At 37.0% G+C, this 21,597-nt stretch overlaps 1 protein-coding gene and 1 pseudogene across 1 annotated transcript in view; one reads left to right on the top strand and one right to left on the bottom strand.

Moving 5' to 3' along the window:
* LOC133304609 (probable leucine-rich repeat receptor-like serine/threonine-protein kinase At3g14840) overlaps positions 1-6,603 on the top strand; it is a 32,846-nt gene extending 26,243 nt beyond the window's left edge. Inside the window, exons 20-24 of the mRNA XM_061504653.1 lie at positions 1,877-1,995; positions 2,121-2,331; positions 2,438-2,675; positions 5,559-5,709; positions 6,083-6,603. Of these exons, the coding sequence (XP_061360637.1) occupies positions 1,877-1,995; positions 2,121-2,331; positions 2,438-2,675; positions 5,559-5,709; positions 6,083-6,466 (1,103 nt within the window). The 3' untranslated portion in view covers positions 6,467-6,603. The remainder of the gene's footprint in view (positions 1-1,876; positions 1,996-2,120; positions 2,332-2,437; positions 2,676-5,558; positions 5,710-6,082) is intronic.
* Positions 6,604-6,963: 360 nt separating this feature from the next.
* On the bottom strand, positions 6,964-18,231 carry LOC133304608 (serine/threonine/tyrosine-protein kinase HT1-like; annotated as a pseudogene).
* Positions 18,232-21,597: the final 3,366 nt, after the last annotated feature.

Below are 21,597 nucleotides of genomic sequence, written 5' to 3'. Positions count from 1 at the left end.
GGATCAACACTTGTATCATGGAAATCTAAAAAGCAAACGACTGTATCTCGTTCTTTATGTGAAGCTGAGTATCGAGCTCTGGCTAGTTTACCATGTGAACTACAATGGCTCTCCTATCTTCTTCATGATTTTCATCTTCCCCTGTCTTAAACAATATTCGTATACTGTGATAATGCTTCAACAATTTATCTTACACATAATCAATGGCGGACGCACATTGCTGCCTTTGTCTGCACTTGCAGACACAAAAGTTTGAGAATTTTTTTTTCAAAGGGGTGGGTGATTTAGGTCAAGTAAAAAAAAAGATTTAGGAAGATTGAAAATAAAAAAGTAAACATAGGCTCAACCATGGTAGTTAAAATTGAGATCTTACCTAAAATCAAAAGGAGGATAAAAAATCGTAAAACGTAAAATCCTAAGGTAAAAGAAATCGTAAAAAATCGTAAAATGGTAAAAGTGTTTGGAATTTTGATGAAATCGTTTTGATTAAAAAAATCGTAAAATTGTAAAATTGGTTTAACGCATGCATGCTAACTTATGTTGAGCGTGATATATTTGATAAGATTGATGATGAAGATATATTGCAATATTTTCAAGGAATGAAGAATCGAAGAATGCTTTTATGATCGTTCTATTGTAACAACTTAGTTGACTCTTGATTATTATTTTTTTATGTTAAGTTAAAGTTTTCTTTTCTTTTCTTTTCTTTTCTTTTCTTGTTTATTTTTTTAATGCATTTAAAATGTTAAGAATGCCCCCGAACCCCTGCCCTAAGTGTGCAGACATAAAAAAAAAAATTTTGGGTCTGCCACTGCACATAATGCCACTTTTCATGAACGTACAAAGCATGTGGAGTTGGATTGTCATGTTGTCCGTGAGAAAGTAGCTCAAAAACTCATTCATTTACTCCCTGTTCCTTCCTCTGCACAGATTGCTGATCTTTATACCAAAGCTTTATCTGCCAATGCCTTTCAGAATGTAGTTTCCAAGTTGGGCCTGGTGGATATCCACAGTCCCACTTGCGGGGGGTGTTGATATATCCCAATACAGCTGACATGGATAAAAGCACACGTGGAGTGTAACTGTTTAATTTCTGTTAGGAGAGTTAGTTATTTTATTTTTCTGTAACTACCTTTCCTTCTTCACTTCAGTATATATACTGTGAAGAGTGTTAATTGTAGGTTACTTTTTCAATCAATGAATTTTTCCAAGTCCTTCAAGTTTCTCAAGATTAAGATAAATGCAATATTGTCTCATATTGTAAAATTCTTATTAATTACTTTTTGCTTCTTAAATTATATTCAAGAAGACAAATAGTTACCAAATATCATATTTTTGGTGATTTAAACTATAAAGTAACTACATGAGTTTATTCTTGATAATTGATATACATCGCCAGTTTCACATGCTCACATTTGCTATAGCAGTTTTTATTGTCATCCTAATTGTACTGTGGTGGAGAGGTTGTATAGGGAAAAAAAATCATTAAGAAAAGGTGAATGTTGTTGCTATCATACTTTGGTGGACCTTTTATGCTAGTTCATTTTCTTCCTAATTCTATAGAATAAAGTAACAGACTCTCGATGGTGAAATCTGTTTCAATGGCGTATCTTTCCAATTAAATTTTGATAATTCATTTTTTAAAAAAATTATTTATTGGCATCATCTAACTATAGGATAAAGAAGCTAGGGAACAAGCAAAGAGGATAAAAGATTTGATTCCCACTTATTATAATTAAAACAATGGTGACTAAAATACTACTATGCTTTCCCTTTTTTGGGCGATTAAAATAATGTCTATTTTTCCAATAGTATTAATGATATGGGATTTTCTGTGGATAATAGATATCTCATTTTGGTTCCCTTCTATTAGCAGAGCTAAAGGATTTAGATCTGCAAACTGGTTTATTCACCTTAAGGCAAATCAAAGCAGCAACAAATAACTTTGACATTTCCAATAAGATTGGAGAAGGAGGCTTTGGTCCTGTTTACAAGGTATCCTTCAAGATATAATATAATAATTCATGATTATTGTGAGTGATCTATTGTAATTGTGGATATTAAATGTTAAATTATTTAAAAAAATTCACATAAAATTCTATAGCATTTCCTAAATGCAGGGCATTTTGTTGGATGGCACAATAATAGCAGTCAAGCAACTTTCAGCAAAATCAAAGCAAGGAAACCGTGAGTTTGTAAATGAGATAGGCATGATCTCAGCTTTGCAACACCCTTGTCTTGTTAAACTTTATGGTTGTTGTGTTGAGGGTGATCAGTTGTTGCTGGTATATGAGTACATGGAAAACAATAGCCTTGCACGTGCTTTATTTGGTAAATAATTTCTTTATATGCTCAACTTTGGTTTCTTTTTATGTGACATTCCAGTCTTAATATGACTAAATGATATTGCTGTCTAATTTCTGTGAAATTCGCAAAGGCCGTGAAGAATCCCGTTTAAAATTGAATTGGCAACCAAGGCACAAGATTTGTGTTGGTATTGCTAGAGGTTTGGCTTTCCTGCATGAAGAGTCAAGATTGAAAATTGTTCACAGGGACATTAAGGCCACTAATGTGTTGCTAGACAAAGACTTGAACCCAAAGATATCTGATTTTGGTTTGGCCAAGCTTGATGAGGAGGACAATACTCACATAAGCACCCGAATAGCTGGGACCTAGTAAGTTTAAGTTCTCATATTTTGTTTTTTTATCTGAATTTTATTAAAATTATTTTCCATAAGAGAATGTACACTGACAAACGGCTTTTTCACCATTTTGCCCCTTATTAATTAATTAATAATCATTTTGCTCCTGATTCGAAACTATTTATCAATCTGCCACTCTTTAGTCGACTACCTTGCATTTTTAATCGACTAAACGTTTGTTGGGAGATTTAATCGACTAAATCTCCCTACTTAATCGATTAAAATCATACTGACTTAATTTTTTTTTTTTGTCAAATATGAAGATTTAGTCGACTAAATAGGGAGATTTAGTCGACTAAATCTCCCAGCAGCCATTTTTGGTCTGTTTTGGCCATTTAGTCGATTAAAAATTCAAGGTAGTCGACTAAAGAGGGGCAGATTGATAAATAGTTTCGAATCAGGGGCAAAATAGTTATTAATTAATTAATAAGGGGCAAAAGGGTGAAAAAGCCCTGACAAACATTGTCAAATCCAGTTCGGGCAACTTTTGTCATATTTTGATGGAACCTAAAATTTCAATAGCAAATAGACCAAGAATTAACAAGAAAAATGGCAGTAACAGCAATGGCAGTAACGATACAGAGCAATAATGCTCTTATCCTAATTACAGACTTAAACAATTACAATAACAAGAATTACAATGTAGAAAATAGACACCAAAAGATTTTACTCACTCTAAAGCCAAATACCTAGGCCAAAGAGATTCTTTCCCAAAACTCCACTCCAAATATTCTGAATACATGAATACCTCACACTCCCACACCCGTCCTTATATCCTATTATTTAGGAATATTCTAGAATAGTTTTCCTAACAAACTAGCTAATTCACTAACTAATTTTGCATTGCTAAACTTGGGCCCACTAATCCTAGCCCATCAATACTCCCCATTCAAAATTCACCTTGTCCTCAAGGTAAGGAATATGATAGGGGATGTAATTGAACATCCACAGGGTCCCATTGCTTGAAATATAGTGTTCTATTTTTAATGGCATTTTCTGCCCATAGAACAAAGTCTTTTGGAGGCTCCCTTAACTTTAGTGTGTTTCAGCCATAAAGAAAAATCCCACACATATTGCATCCCTTTGAACTGATCCACTAATTCTGGCCCATTTAGCTTGCTTTTTCTTTGGCCCATTTCTATTTGAAGCACTAATTCAGAATTAACCATGTCAATTTTTGGGCCTTGGTCCACCCAATTAGCTGAAGTTATCTTGATGGGTTGGATATAACTCTTCTTTTCTTTTCGTAACATAAAATTCTTCTGGGCCGGGTCCATTAGGTCAAAAACTTGATCTAATTTCAAGAATACCATCTCTGCCCTTCTTCTCTCTTTCTCCTTATGTTTGACGTCTTTTTCATGCTGCAGGTTTGCCCTTTTTTTTCTTGTATTTTTTTAGCTTCTGCCTCTGCGTCTTCTTCGTCTTCTTCCTCTCCTCCTCCTTCTTCTTCTTCTTCTGTGTCTTTGGGTTGTCCCTGGTAAAACGCGTCCGGCCAGCAAAACGTCTTCGTCTGTGGTCGTCCCCGGTGCGCAGCAAAACCGATGGCCGGAACTCCTTGTGCCGCCTCCCCTGCTTCAGTTCGTGGTCGTTGCCGCTGTTCGCGCGCAGTCTCCCTGCTGGTTCCAGATCTGTTTGTGCGTCCTCTCCTTGTTCTAGATCTGACTTCATCTTCTTCAACCTCTACCTCTTGCTTTTCTTCATCTTCTTGCGCTCCTGCTTCCTTTTCGTCTGGCACTTTTTCTTTAAATTCTTCAGCCTCTTTGATCTCTTCTTTTTTATCTTCTTCGATTTCTTTTTCTTTTTCTTTTTTTCCTTTTTCTTTTCTTTGGTCATTATTCATCTTGTCCGCTGCGTTTTCAGCGGCTTCGTCAGTTTCTTTTTGTTCTCTTTTTTTTTTACCTTCTTCCTCTCTTTTTTCTTTTTTGATTGCTTCTTTGTTTTCTTCTGTGTTTACCTTTTTTGCCTCTTCTTTCACATTTTTTTCTTCTTTTTCCTCCTTTTTTCTGAATTATTTGAAACTTCAACTTCATCTACTGTATAGATCTCTATATAGATCTCAGGTATATACCTCTTTATAAATGCTTCATCAAAGAGCTGCCAACTTACATGGGGACTGAGCACACTCCAATGTTTGTACCAGCTGAGAGCCCAACCTCTCAACCTCTTCACAGCCTCTCTCAACATATCAGCTTCTGGAATTTGGTTTGCTTGAAAATGTTGTTCAAGCCCGAGCAACCATCCCCAAGCTTTCATTCCATCTTCGTCTCGATAAAATTCTGGAACCATTGTATCAGATCTGGATCTGTTGCTCGTTTTCTTTTTTTTTTTCTTTCTTTTTTGAATCTGGACCAGAAAGCACCTCCGGGATCGAAGATGCTAGCATACCAAATTGATGGAACCTAAAATTTCAATAGCAAATAGACTAAGAATTAACAAGAAAAATGGCAGTAACCAGCAATGGCAGTAACGATACAGAGCAGTAATGCTCTCATCCTAATCACAGACTTAAACAGTTAACAATAACAAGAATTACAACGTAGAAAATAGACACCAAAAGATCTCACTCACTCTAAAGCCAAATACCTAGGCCAAAGAGATCCCAAGAGATTCTTTCCCAAAACCTCACTCCAAATATTATGAATACATGAATACCTCACACTCCCACACCCCTCCTTATATCCTATTATTTAGGAATATTCTAGAATAGTTTTCCTAACAAACTAGCTAATTCACTAACTAATTTTGCATTGCTAAACTTGGGCCCACTAATCCTAGCCCATCATATTTCAAATAAATAAACAAATCTGAGAATTATGCAATTTAAACTTGATGTGATGATGTATTTCAATTATGCAGTGGATATATGGCTCCTGAGTATGCAATGCATGGTTATTTGACCGAGAAAGCTGATGTCTATAGTTTTGGAATTGTTGCATTGGAAATTGTTAGTGGAAAGAGCAACACCGTGCACCGGTCAAAGGAAGGAGCATTGTATATTCTTGATTGGGTAACATTTAGTCTCACGCTCTCCATTTGTTCATGGGAATCAGATTATCCATGATACACTCTACTTAATTAAGCTATCCGTATTGTGTTAAACAAGTAGTGTCATTCAATTTTGATCCACTATCACTCTAGAAAGTGTAATATTGCATCACATTTTACGTGATTTTCATAAAATTTACCAACATTACACTGACATCATTGTCTTGTTTTGTGAAATCCTGGATTCTGCACATACTAATAAGACCAATGTCCTCCTACTCTAAAGAATCTTCAAACTATGAACCTATAGTTTTATACACTTCTTGCTTAGATGAAGGGATTTCACTTGTAAATGACTCTCCAATCAAACTTATTTCAGCATTTTGTTTCAACAGGCACATCTGTTGAAAGAGAAAGGTAACCTAATGGAACTAGTTGATAAAAGGTTAGGTTCAGATATCAATGAAGAGGAGGCAATGGTGATGATCAAAGTGGCTCTCCTATGCACCAATGCCACTTCAAACCTTAGGCCAACCATGTCTTCAGTGCTAAGCATGCTTGAAGGCAGAACAGTGGTTCCAGAATTTGTTTCAGATTCAAGTGAGGTAATGGATGAAATGAAGTTGGAGGCAATGAGACAGTATTACTATGAGATAGAAGAAAATACGATAAGTGAGACACAAAAGGTTGATAATGGGCCATGGACTGCTTCATCTTCATCAGCTGTAGACCTCTACCCAGACCACATTGATTCTTCTTATTGGGAGGAAAGAAATTGAAAGTCTGTATATATTGCGCCTATATGTATGTGTGATGTCCTTTGTTCTCACATTCTCATTTTTTTCCCTCTTTAACCATAATTTGATCGATATCTATGATAATTGTTGGCCTCAAAAGTTTCTTCTTTACAATTGATTGACACACATGTAAACAAAGAGATACCAATATACATATACACACACACACATGAAAGAGCTTTCAAACTTATCCTTACTTTTTGGCAAAGAGGTTGTTTGTTATTGGCCTTATTGTGTTTCGTTTTAGTGCCTAGAAATCCATCCATTAGCTTAACCTTCATTTCATGTATCCATTCTTTTTTCTCCATTTTACTTTTCATAAATATACCATAATAAATGAGCTTTTAAACAAATTTAACCCCAGCCCCACAATCCAAAATATATGAAGAATGAAATTTATTGACATAATGACAAATATATGAAACAACTCTTCATTTCTAATTACAATTTACAATGGAAAATTTACAAAAGCTAGGCCACTATTCAATGCACATGACCAATCTTTTGATTCCAATGAAGAAGATCTTATGATGATGATGATGATCTCGGCTACACGGTTTCTGCATCAGATTCAGGGCATCATCAATGCCAAGTAAAGTTTGATCAAACTGCTCTAAAACCTGAACAATCTTGCAAAACTCAGGCCTCTTCTCTGGTTTCAAGGCCCAACATTGCTGAATCAAATCTGTGATAACAAGTGGACATGTTGAAGGAATAGCAGGCCTTAAATCCTTATTTTCCACAGCAATAGCAACCTGTATTGGAGTCATACCCTCAAATGGCATTTTCCCACTCACCATTTCCCACAGAATAAGCCCAAAACTGTAGACATCAACCTTTCTCCTATACTGTTTGCCTTTGATCATCTCTGGTGCCATCCAACGGTAAATACCACTCAATGAGTTGTCACACTTTGAAGCCTCACATGAAGCCCCAAAATCAGCAATTTTGAGATTTAAGTCCCAATCGACAAGCACATTCTCCGGTTTAAGGTCTCTATGAATGATACCTTGTGCATGTACATACTCCATTCCACGTGCAATATCCAAAGCAAAAGCTATTACCTTCTTCATACAAATAGGTTTGAACTCTAACTTTGTTAGGAGTATAGAATACTGCTCCTTGCTTAGTTTAATTGTCTTGATGTAACCGTCTATTACTGTTAGACCTTTTGTTACTGTTTTGTAACCTTCCATTACTGTAGTAACTGACTGTGAATTAGTCACTAAATTAACACTACCATATAAATAGTAGTTCTTTGTAACCTTTTCAATAATCAATTTTATAATCTCACGATCTAGAACTTTCTCAATGGCCTTTTCTCTCTTCTCTCTCTTCTTTTCTCTGAACGACTTTATGGTATTAGAGCCCACTCTGAGGGCCTGAACCATTTTTCTTTCTTCTTCCATGGCTTCCACTTCATCATCTCCAACACGAACCAGTGGAACCAGATCCACTGTGACCAAAGCTTCTTCTATGGAAAACACAGCTCCTTCTCTGTTTCATTACCAGATCTTTGTGAAATTGACGGAAGAGAACTATCTTTTCTGGAATCAGATAGTTGAACTGATCATTACTTCACACAATCTGCTTCGTTTCTTGATAAATTTTAAGATTCCGTTGCAGTTCTTGTCAGAGGAAGATCGCCAGAATGAAGAAACAAATCCAGAGTACACTAAATGGCTGACGCAAGACCAGATGCTTCTCACATGGCTGCTTTCTACTCTTTCTGAACCAGTTCAATGAAATCCTTGGTGTGCATCACTCACATGAAGCTTGGGAGAAAATCCATAAACTATTTCATGGATTGATGAAGTCTAAAGCAAGACATCTCAGATCTGAGCTCGAAACGATAAAGAAAGGAGGCAAAACAATGCAAGAATATTTGTCTCGCATCAAATCTCTGTCACTCTCTCAAAGCCATAAGGTGCTCAGTACCAGAAGATCAACACATTGAGTCCATTCTCGAAGGTCTACCATCCGAGTACAACGCGTTCGTTCTCTGCATTCACACTCATGAAAAACAGTATGCTCTTGATGATCTTGCAATAGAGCTTTTAGCACATGAACAACTTCTACTGGAGCAGAACGAGAGTCTTCTCAATGATTTAGGCACTATCAATCTTGCTCAGCATGCACAGAGTCACAAGCAATCAGGTGACGAAGATGCTCTGTATGCCCCTGTTACAGTGATTCAGAAACAGAGCATGAACCAGACACCTTCGCACAGTGAATATGGCGAATCTAGTTCTACAAGCTCCTTCAATCGTGGACGAGGAAGGTTTAATGGCAGAAACAATTAGGAAGAGGTCGTGGAACTAGGGCCAACGTCCACTGTCAACTTTGTTACAAGTATGGTCATGACGTTCGCACTTGCTGGTTTCGATACGATGAAAATTTTGTTCCCAACCTTCCTCCTCCAACTGATGCAATGAATCAACAATTCTTTAGCTCTTCTTCTCAACAACAACCATGTTCCTTCCAGTATGTTCGTCAGACTAACAATCCTGCTCCACCACAAGCCATGTTTGCTGCTCAATCTGGTCTTCTTCCAACTCCAACAACACCTGCATTGGAGTGGTATCCTGACTCTAGAGCATCACATTATATTACTGCTAATCCATTGAATCTGATACAGAGCCAACAATTGTTTGATTCAAACCAAGTTCTAATTGGAAATGGCCAAGGTTTGACCGTAAATGCTATAGGCTCTTCTAAGTTTGTTTCACCTATTGACTCACACACTCAACTACACTTGAAAAACTTGCTGCATGTTCCTTCAATTATGAAGAATTTGATTAGTGTCAGTAAGTTTGCTCAAGATAATCATGTGTATTTTGAGTTTCATCCCACTGTTTGCTATGTCAAATCGCAGGTGTCCAATAAAGTCCTCCTTCAAGGCAATGTTGGTCAAGATGGCTTATATTGCTTTACTGATATCAATCCCCTTCAAGGAACAGTTTCCTCTTCAGAGTCTTCCCTACATAAAACTTCACATAGTGTCACTCAATCTCCTTTCCTTTGTAATAGTTCCGCTGTTCAACCATGTAGCTATTCTCTTTCTGTTGTAAATCAGTTTGAGAATGTACCTTGTGAAACACATTCACAATATTTCTTATGGCACTGTAGGCTAGGAAATCCACATACTGATACCGTAAAAAGTGTACTCACCACTTGTAATATCTCATTCAATAATAAAACTGTCTTGTATTTTTTCAAGTCTTGTTGTATTGGCAAAGCTCATCGTTTACCCTCATCTCTTTCTTCAACTGTCTACACTACCCCTTTTGAACTGGTTTACAGTGATCTTTGGGGTCAGCCCCTGTAAAATCAATCTCTGGATACTCATGTTACATTTCATTTGTTGATGCTTCAACTAGATATACATGGATCTACCCTTCAAAACAAAAATCTGATGCTTTATCCATCTTCAAGGAATTTCATTTAATGGTAACCAATCAATTTCAACTTCCTATTAAAGTTGTCCAAACTGACTGAGGAGGTGAATTTAGAGTGTTTCCCCAATATCTCAAGCTTCATGGCGTTTTGCATCGTATAGCTTGTCCTCATACACATCACCAAAATGGTGTTGTGGAACGCAAACACAGACATATAGTGGAAATAGGTCTCACTATTCTTTCTCATGCCTCTATTTCGTTTAAATTTTGGGACTTTGCTTTTACCTTAGCTGTATACCTTATCAATCGCCTACCTACAGTAGCTTTATCATATGTTGTCCCCTACACCAAGCTCTTTAAATCATCTCCAAATTATCAATTTCTTAAGGTATTTGGGTGTGCCTGCTTCCCTTTTCTTCGCCCTTACAACAAACACAAGCTTGATTTTCGCTCTCAAGAGTGCTTATATTTGGGTTACTCTTCAAGTCATAGAGGTTACATTTGCCAAAATTTTGATGGCAGAATTTTCGTGTCAAAAGATGTACTCTTTAATGAATATTGTTTTCCCTATGCTTCATGGACTTCTAGCAAGCATTCCTCATCTCCAGTGTCCAGCCCTTCCATTGTTCCTCTAATGTGTACCCCATCTTCTTCTTGCTCCTCTCTGCCAAAGCCTCAAGATCACTGTAATACACTTCAACCACCAAGAGACAGTCCACTTCAGTCACCAGAGGCAGTCCACTCTGCATATTCTTCTAGTCCTCAACATTTTTCTGCACACACTGATTCTCCATCTTTCTCTTCTAACACCAATGGTTCCACTCCAGTGTCTTCTTCTCCTCCTTCTTCTCATTCTGAGTATCAACCTTCTATTTCAGTTAGTCCACCCTCTCCCGTACACTCTATTACTACCAGATCTAAGTCTCTTGCCCGGTCCATTGCCTTATTGAGTCATGTAGAGCCTTCTACCGTCAAACAGGCCCTTTCTAACCCCAACTGGATTGAAGCTATGCATGCTGAGTTTAATGCACTTAAAACTAACAATACTTGGACACTTGTATCTTTGCCTCCAAACAGGTCTCCTATCGGCTGCAAACGGGTCTTTCGTGTCAAAGAAAATGCTAATGGCACCGCTAACAAGTACAAGGCCTGGTTGGTAGCCAAATGCTTCCATCAACAAGCCGGTTTCGACTACAACGAAACCTTTTCACTTGTTGTTCGACCAGTTACAGTTCAGATCATGTTGACTCTTGCTATAATAGCCCTAACCTAATTAATTAGTAAATTACATGCAATTAAATAATTAAGCATGTATTAGAGAGTAAAATTAAGTATAAGGTCTAATTAAATGATTTGGGGTCACTTTTGAGGTAAAAAGTGTACTCAGTGAAAATTAAGGGGTATAAATGGGTGCAGGCAAAAGTACCCAAAATATAAAAATAAAATTAGAAATATTCCTAGAAAAATATTCCAGACTTTTGGGTAAAGTTTGGTAATTAATAGAGTTGAATAGATAGACGAACCAATACCCGCTTAAAGTCACTTAACATATGTTAAGTGACCAAGCCACAAAAAGAACCCACTTCCCACCCCTGCCCGTCGAGAAACAGAAGAGGAGAAGAAAGGGAAAGAAGAGGAAGAAGAAGAGAGGGAGAGGAGGAGAGAACCAAGAGTGAGCAAATCTTCACCGATTTGAGTGATTCAAAAACCTAAACCACCTAGAATCTTCCCCTCTTTCATAATCCTAGCTTAGTTTTTAGTGGGGAGCATTGTGGAGTGGGTTATCCTCCTCCAAAAATTCGGCCCATTGGAGAAGTTGAGGTGTTTGATGGCTTCTACCTCCATGGAAGCTCGAGGGGCAACCTTTCCATTGTTGTGTGATCCTTGGTGGTGAGTTTTCCACTCTCTTTCACACAAAATTCCTTGGTTTTGCATGAGTTAGGGTTCTATGAATAGTGTTTTAGGGTTTTTATGAAATGTTGATAGATTGGCTATGTTCTAGGAGTATTGGAGCTTAGCGTATGTTATGAGAAATGTTAGTAATGGCATTTAATCGGTGAAAATGAGCTTAGATAGTCATTGGTTAATAAGTTGAGAATTTCAAAAATGTCATGCTTGGAATTGTGGAATTTCTTGCATTGTTGAACCAATACTTGGTTGAATAATTATTGTGTCCATGTGATGTCTAGGATTGAGGCATTTGGACCAACCGTGAGTGAGCAACCATTGGAGCAAGCTATGGAGCTTGATTAGCTCTTGGAATAGGTAAGCTCATGCTAAGTTAAAATGTAGAGTTGATTTGGTAGTAATGGATATATGTAAATATTCATTGGATAGTATGATTGATGCTATGGCACCTTGGCGTAGGTGTGTTACTTGTAAGTCATTGTTGAAACCAAAGTTGATTGGTTGCTGAACCTGTTGGTGGTGAACAAAGGTTGAACTGAAGCTTTGAGGTAAGCCTTCGGACCTTGGGTGTAATTCCCTTGATTGTTCCACCAAGCCCTGAAAGGGTAGTGGTTGTTGATAGTGTATATAAATGCAATGAAATAGTGTAATGCTTTGTTATACGTATGTGTATGCATTTGGTGTGGCATAGGATGGTGTTTCCCTATGTTGGTATGTTGCATGACGATGCGTAAATCACACTTGGTAGTTTAGCTGGCCAGTAGGACTATTTGTATCTGAGTATCCTTAGGACAGCTTGAGATCTCGAGGGATTTCTCCTGGAGATGTTATTTACACTTTGCATAGATATGTATTTACTGCATTGTTATTGTTATTGCCATTACAATGTTTATGGAACTATGGGGTGGAGAGATGCTCCAAGGATCCCTGGTTTACTGGATATATTCGTATATCTCACCCCGTGTTGTGGGGATCCCCTTTCAGGTAAGGATGCTGCAGGAGCCACCAGTGGAAAGTGGCCATACTTGGACTAGTAGTGATGCATGAGAATCCTGTCTTTTGATATTATACATGTCATTTTGTAGTTCACATGTATAGGATTGTTAATTGATAGCCAATTGATAGATGTATATTCTGTTTATTTGGAATAGACTTAGCCTATGCTCATGCCTTTGGTTATCTCTTTCGTTGATGGGAGCCAAGGGAGTGATCATAGTGTTTTGTAAGCTAAGTTCTATAATTTGTAATGAACATGATCTGTAATTGATGATTACTTTAAGTTCAATATATGCATGCTCTTTATGTATTGGATTGTTGAGCTGGAAACTAAATTAGGTACCTAGTGCTAAATTGGGAAATGTTGAGAAAACAAAGACATCTTGTCCGGTTGACCAATTTTCATACCCAATGTGATGGAATTGGAATTTGATGTCTCTATGGAAGTTGTAGACATTTCTCTTAACTTTCCATAGAGACCAAAATGGTGTAATTTGAGTGAGTATAACTCAAGTTATGGGATAAACATCATAGATAGGTCAAATCACTTTTTTTGGGCATCTAGCCCTGTTAGGCGGCGCCAGGGGCGCCAACTGGCCAAACGAGGCAGTAGCATCCACGCTGAGGGCGCCAATCCCACGCTGGGGGCACCAACCTTCTGGTTGTCCACGCTCTGGGCGTGGATCCCACGCTACGGGCGCGGGGTCCTGGAGATTTTGCACCCATTTTCTTAGAAAATGCCTAACTTTGGCTACAGTGCTCTGATTTGAGCGCGGTTTGAACCCATGCGTAGCTAATGAAAAATCCCATAACATAGTAGAAGATGGGAAGCATTAAAGGAGTGTAGAATTAATTGGGTAATTAAAGAGATGAAGACCTTCAACGACGTATTGTCTAATATACTGGGAATATAATATTAAGTTTAGTCCCGTTATTCCGCAAAGCAAATATGGTTATGATCACACACTTGGTTATTTTAAATTCGGTACATTTTAAAAAGAAAAATTTATCCGGAATTTAATTGAACCATGTGATTGTAACTGCGCTTAATGCCGTAAGCAATGATAACAATCCGGTTCTAGAACGGGGTGTTACACTTGCTCTTACTCATGGATAGCCTCTTCGACAATTAGACATCAGCAATGCCTTTTTAAATGGTGATTTGGAGGAAGAGGTCTATATGACTCAACCTCCAGGCTTTGAATGCATTGATAAAAGTCTGGTTTACATGCTCAATAAGTCTCTCTATGGACTCAAACAAGCCCCACGGGCATGGTTTGATAAGTTCAAGCTATGTCTTTCTCAGTTGGGTTTCTCTTCTAGTCGTTGTGATCCATCTCTGTTTATCCTTCACTCTGGCAGCAAGTGCATCTACATACTGGTGTATGTAGATGACACTATCATCACTGGTAATTATGCAAACTATATTCAGCAATTGATAGCTAATCTACACTCCACCTTTTCTTTAAAAGATCTTGGTGATTTGGATTATTTTTTGGGTGTTGAAGTTAAGAGACCAGCACCTAATGTCATTTTTCTTTCTCAAGCCAAATACATCTGTGATCTCTTAAGCAGATCTGCAACGCATGATGCAAAGAGCATTGCTACTACCATGTCTCCTAGCTGTAAGCTCAGCAAACATGGCTCTCATTACTTTTATGATCCTTCTCACTATCGGTCAATTATTGGAGCTCTCCAATATGCTACAATCACACGACCTGAGATCAGTTTTGCAGTTAATAAAGTCTGTCAATTTATGGCCCAACCTCTTGTTGAGCATTGGAAAATTGTAAAAAGAATCCTTCGATATCTAAAAGGCACTGATTCATTTCGCCTTCACTTGCCTTCTGCCTCTCCCACTGCCCCTCTTCCTCTCACTGCTTATTGTGATGCAGATTGGGCAAGTGACCCTGATGATCGACGCTCCACATCTTGTGCTTGTCTCTTCTTGGGTTCTAATCTTGTCTCTTGGTGGTCCAAGAAGCAAACTTCGGTGGCAAGGTCTAGTACCGAAGCTGAATACAGGAGTTTAGCTCTCACATGTGCAGAACTGTTATGGATCCAGTCTCTATTACTTGAACTGCATGTTTCTTTTTTAACTCCATCAGTTTCCTATGATAATTTGAGCACAGTGGCTTTGTCTCACAATCCAGTCCTTCATGCCCGCACCAAGCATATGGAACTCGATATATTCTTTGTTCGTGAAAGGGTTCTAGCAAAAGAATTGATTGTCTCTCATGTTCCTTCTCAAGACCAAGTTGCAAACACTCTCACCAAGGCCCATCCATCTACCAGATTTTTTGAGTTGAGACACAAACCCAGAGTTTTGGATACTGCCCAAAATCTCTGAGTTTGAGGGGGTATATTAGGAGTATAGAATAATGCTCCTTGCTTAGTTTAATTGTCTTGATGTAACTGTCTGTATCTGTCAGACCTTTCGTTACTCCAGTAACTGACTGTGAATTAGTCACTGAATTAACACTACTATATAAATAGTAGTTCTACTATATAAATAGTAGTTCTCTGTAAACTTTTAAATAATCAATTTTATAATCTCAGGATCTAGAACTTTCTCAATGGCCTTTTCTCTCTTCTCTCTTCTTTTCTCTGAACGCCTTTAAACTTGTTCAAATATGCCCTTTATAAACACCATATTTGGTCCGAGAAGTTCAACATAAATCAGAGAAGACAAAAAATAAAATAAAATAATAATAATCCAGTTTTGCTTCTCACCAAAAGTGAAGAACGACAGGGACATCTCATGGAAGCTGTTCAAAGCTATGTTCTCTCTATTTCTGGCACAGGCAAAATGACAAAGCTCATTAAGCCTAAAGCAAAGTCAAACAAAATTAAGCTACAAATGGAGGCAAGCAAAAATACGAGAACAGAAAAAGAGTCTCTGATGATTATCACCAAAATGGGGACTCAAAATGGCATCTTTGATCAAAGGAGGGGACACTGCATTATGCAAAGGCAACACAACTTCAGGCCCTCAGAGCAGATACACAGGATTATAAAGAAGAGAGGAGAACCATAACAAAGCGGGGAAGAAAGGAAGAAGCAAAGAGAAAAAAGGCATCTATCCCATTATTCCATCCTCAGCTTCCATCAACCCCCCACTACCCAAGGGAAGAGGGGAAGAGACCTACCCATTCTTTCCATCCTCAACCACCATTAACCTCACAGTTCCCCTCACCATGGAAGATAAAAAAAAAAAAAAATGAAAAATTAGAGTTGGAGGGGAAGAGAGAATACAGGGATTGAAAGAAGAAAGAACTCAGAGCTCCTTCTTCAACACGCCATCATCCTTAGTCTTAATAGTCTCACCATCACCGCAAACCAGGAGGGCCATTACAAGCAGTCATCACTAAAACCCTCTGTCATTATCCACCACTGCCCAGGCTTCAACACCGCCGCGTGTCACCATCCGAAGATCGACTGTCATTTTGCTTGATCGCTCAAGTCACAGACCACCTGTAGTTTCCATCGTGCTGTCTTCACACGTTTGAGGACTTGTAAGTATTGCTACTGCCTATGCTCTTTTGAATCAGAAGTCTAAAGGATATAATAATGGATGAATGTTGTGTTTTCTTTTGAGTGTGGCTGTAAGTATATATCTGAAGCTTAGTTTAAATCTTGAAGAAACTAGTTGTACCGCATTAATAATAGCGTATCATCTCTTGATCTCAATCATATGTAATGTGGATGCATGTTTCATTTTGTCTTTTCTAATTACTGCAATCTGTTATGTGAAGATCGTATGTTGATATCGATACATGAATTTTGTCTTCTGTTTCTTATTGTTTTCATAATATGAGATTAAATAAATTTGTATGTTATCCGAAAATGCTGAGAACATGATTTAAATATTATAGTTAGAAAATATCACATGCAAGGTGCACTTTGGATGAAGCATATATTTCCAGTATAGATACTGTCACGTTATTTACTACGAAATCCGCATATTCATTATGCAAATATTGCCATACTTCAAATATTTTAATATTTCAATATTGTAAATGTTGGCAAACTAAAGTTTATCGTCTGGGTGTTCACGATGCAACATTGTCATACTCCAATATTTTAATATTTTCCGATTACAATGATGACATCCTTTTTTTAATAATAATAATAATAATAATAATAATAATGTCTAATATATTTTTAAAAGGATTAGCTGAGTTGAGACAGCTGGTTAATCCTATAATCTTTTGAATCATTTTAGCCGTGACGGCTTGGTGATTCAAAATTTACCATAAAATTTACAATAATAAAAATAATAACGTCAAATATATTTTTAAAAAGATTAGCTCAGTTGAGATAACTTGTTAATCCTGTAATCTTTTGAATCATTTTAGCCGTGACGACTTGGTGATTCAAAATTCATTATAGAGTTTATAATAAAAAAATAATATATAATGTCAAATATATTTTAAAAGGATTAGCTGAGTTGAGATAGCTTGTTAATCCAATAGTCTTCGAATCATTTTTGCCGTAACGGCTTGGTGATTCAAAATTTATTGTAAAATTTACAATAATAAAATTAAAAATTATTGAAATCAATATAAATCATCAAAGCCTAAACTTTACAATGATTTTCTTTAAAATTATTTTTAAATATTAAGTTCAATCAAGACACAAATATTTTCTACAGAACAACGTAGCTTTGAGTTCCCTATTGTACTGAGGGATACGTCGGAGCGGGACCTTTCCCGTCAAGCACAAAAATAAATTTGCAAAAATTAGTTTTCTTCTCTTTAATCAATTTTATTTAATTCTTTAGGGTGAAATAAATATTTAAAATTTTATCAATAATTTGCACAATTAATATAAGGTAACCGTTTTTAAAACGGACGGTGTAGGGTGCTAATACCTTCCCTACTCGTAATCGACTCCCGAATCCATTTTTCTATTTCAAGGACCAGTATTCAAACAAAAAGGGTTTTTCCATGTTTTCCAAAATAAACCTTGGTGGCGACTCCATTATTTTTTAAATTTTCAATTTCTTTCTCCGTCACGTCGCGATCCGGTTGCGACACCCTTAAAGAACCATTGTTTAGATACTCCGTGAGAATGCAATAAACATTTGTTTCTTTGCAATGTTCCTATGAACTTTGTAACATTTTGATGATGGAGATGAGATAAAAATGTGACTTCTCTGATGAACTGTTTCTCTAAATTTGAAGCCAAGGTTCCCATTTCTTCATCATCAGGTACCCTCACAATTTTAACTGCAACAGGTTCCTCATTATGTATACCATGATGAAGCTTACTATAAGCACCTTGAGAAAACTTGAGCCCAATGAACAGATTAGACAAGTCAACAACATTATTGCATTGTTGTGCATTTCCCGTAGCAGTAACTCTTCCACTACCATGATGAAAACACTTTGGCCATGCCCATGATGATGAGTCCTTCTTGATCTTGTACTTATGGCTGTGCATGGGTCAGGTCGGGTCGGGTTTTTATGCCGACCCGACTCAATTTGGTTTTACATGTCAGGTATTTTGATGCGATTCAGTTTAATTTGATCCAAATCAGGTCTGAGCCGATTTGAATTTTTATTTGAACTGATTCAGAACTGGATCATATCTGACCTGACTTGGTTTTTGAAGTGGGTCTGACTTGGTTTCAAAATCGGGTCAAATATGACCTTGACTTGCTTTTGACTTGGTTTCAAAACTTATTTTTTATTTGATTTTTTTATAGTTATTGATTTAATTTTCAAACTCATGTAATTTAATTATTTATTTGTTTTAAAATATATAAATTATATAATTAATTTGATCTTTGTTGAATAAATATCAATTCTTCAAAAAAAAGTGCTAATATTACTATAATACCCCTAACCCGATTAATAAGAAAAGGGCATGTGATTAAATATTTAATCATGCATAAATGGGTTAAATTAAGTAAAAGATCTAATTAAATAAATTAGAGTTCCTTTAGAGGTAAAAAGTACAGTTAGTGAGATTTTTGGGGCAAAAATGTGTGTAGAAAAAATTACCCAGAATGCAAAAGTAAAGTTAGAAATATGACTAGAAAAATATTTTAGTTTATTGGGTAAAGTTTGGTATTAAATAGATGTGTGTAGATAGATAAATTGTTATCCAGTTAAAGTACCTTAACTTTACCAATGGTAAACTCCTTATATTCTTTTCTTCCTACGTGCGCGCTGTCCTTTTCTTCTTCTCCCTCTCTGCTGGTCGAAGCTCCATGGAAGGTGTAAGAACCTGCACCGTAAATTAAGGAAGTTAATTAATTTATTATGTGAAATTAGGAAATAATTTCATAATTGACCCTAATAATTATTATGGGGCTTAAATAAATATAGAAAGTGGTTAATAATGCTGAAAGTCGCTTTTCGGACGAAAAGTGCAGATACCGGTTCTGCTACTTGGTATAAATGCGTACCGAAAAAGTATCCCGGAAAATTATAATAAGTGCATGATAATTCCTAGAATATTATATAGGACTAGCAAAACAAGTTTCAAGTTAAAATAATGAGAACTGGTGCCAGAAACTGATACTGGCTATGAAAAGCGCATACCGGAAAGGTGCTGCGAAAAATAATATAAAAATATCATAAATCTTAGAAAAGTGAGCAAGATCAGATTCCAAAGTTTGGGATTAAAATGCTAAGCGTAGCTATTAATGCTAATACTGCGCGATTAAAACTTAAGTGGACTATATAATGCCATGGCACATGATCCTAGGTCATTTTATTGACTTACTACATGAGATTTTTCTGAGTTGCAACCAGCCACCTTGCCAACACCTCTCCTCCACCTCTTGTGAGCCAAGTCACCTTTCTTCATGAAATCTTCTCCTAAACACTTGGTGTGAGTGAGAATCATCTTTGGGAGTGGGTTGTGACCTTGTAGCTGAGTAGAGTTTCTGTTTTAAGGGGGTTCATAGGGCTGAGTTCTGAGTTTTCCTTTGTTGAAGCTTTGCCTTGGTTGTGGGAGCTTCAAGTGATGATCTTTGTGAAGAAAGGACCTACCTTGAAGTGCATTTTCGTGCACCCTTGAAGTCAGTATCTTGGAGCTGACTTGTGAGCTCCAAGAGCACCTCTCTTTTCTTTTTGAAGCTTGGGTAAGTTGTTGAACCCAAGATCATGAGTTTTTATGCTTAAAAATGGAAACTTGATGCATGTAATAAACTTAAGGTCATAACTGGAGGTTGGGAAATGTTAAACACACCTTAAATCGTATGTCTAAGCTTCTGTATGCTTGAAATGAACCACCTTTGGGAAGGATATCTCGCAAAATGCAAAACTGCATTCTATCGCGAAATATCCGGATATGGATATCCAGATATTGATATCCAAATATGTGTTCTGTGATATCCGGATATTGATATCCGAATATGGGGATCAATGATATCCCGATATTGATATCCGGATATGAGGATCAATGAACATCCGAATATGGGGTTCCGTAATATCCGGATATAGATATCTAGATATGTCCCCGACAGATATCCAGATATTCTGGGAATTTCAGAACAGTGGCGGCACTGTTCATATAGAATGTCATTTTGGGTTTGTGGACCCATGATTGGCTTATGTGGACTTCTGTAATAATTAAACTAAGTCAGAATCAAGTGATTAATGGCTTATGGCTTTGAGAGAAGTCTAAAGACGTAAAACGTAAAGGAAGGGCGTTGTTTTTAAATCTTATGCTTGTTGTGCATAAATATTGATAATATTGTTGGTCCAAACAGATTGTGATCTTGCAGTTTGTGGACTCTGAGGTATTATGGACTCTTGGCTTAGATACCTAGCTTGCAAGGTAAGCTTTCGTGTCTTCGTGTTAGCCATTGTTTGTTCCCCCCATGTGGGGGGGCATGGTTTATATGCATGATGTATTTTCATGTATTGTTTTGCTGAAATGCCATTGAACTGTTAAGTGCAAATGCTATATGATATGTATGTGGTGTTCCGTCTAAACAGGAAGCCATGGGGTATTCCTGTGGGCTGGTATTATGTGGGTAATAGATGTATTTCTGCATTTCTCTGATCAGTAGAATAGTTATAACACACATGACATGAATATCTGTTGCATTGCACTGATTTTGGAACTGATATTGAAGTACTGCTTTTAGAACTCATATTGCACATGTAAGTGAGCTTGGGGTGAAAGATCCTCGAGGACCCCTTTCTTACTGAGATTCCTTGTTTAGAGATCTCACCCCACGTTTGGGGCGCTTATTTCAGGTTCAGGTATTATGGGGGCTGATGCCTCTGGCGGCAGGAGACCAGAGCTTAGTTGATGATTATTGCTGTTTATTATATTGACATGTTGGATGTTGAATTTTCTGCTGATGTTATGTTTTTAGTTGCTTTTATTATGCTGTTGATGTTGAGACTTCTGTTGGGCTTGTGCCTTGTTTGGGTGAGCATGAGGTTTGTCCATGCCACTTTATGTTAGTACTTTGAGTTGAGTTGTATAACTTAGTAGGTTGTCCGGTCTACGTGTTGTAGTTCCGTAACTAGAGACTTATATCTGTTATTTTAATTAATGAGGTATTTAGTTAGCTGTCTTTTGCAATTTACATACAGGCATGATTTTATTTAAATGATTAATTAAGCAAGTTGGTAATGATAATGATGTCATAAATGAAAAGAAAAAGATATTTCGCATTTTTAATTAAGCGCAGCTTAATACGATGATATGATAACATTACCGGATATATACGGGGTGTTACGGACGGGGGTTTGGGTTTTAAGTTTTTTTCTTTGTTTTTTGCCTACACAAGCATCCAAATGAAAAAGTTCATTACATGAAATTAATAGGAAATCATCCAAT

Source organism: Gastrolobium bilobum, unplaced genomic scaffold (genome assembly GCF_033153095.1).
Source record: "Gastrolobium bilobum isolate Gb01-03AN ecotype WA unplaced genomic scaffold, APGP_CSIRO_Gbil_v1 utg3593, whole genome shotgun sequence".
Lineage (NCBI taxonomy): Eukaryota > Viridiplantae > Streptophyta > Magnoliopsida > Fabales > Fabaceae > Gastrolobium > Gastrolobium bilobum.
Note: the sequence above shows the minus strand (reverse complement) of the source record. Positions and strands in the feature narration are given on the sequence as shown.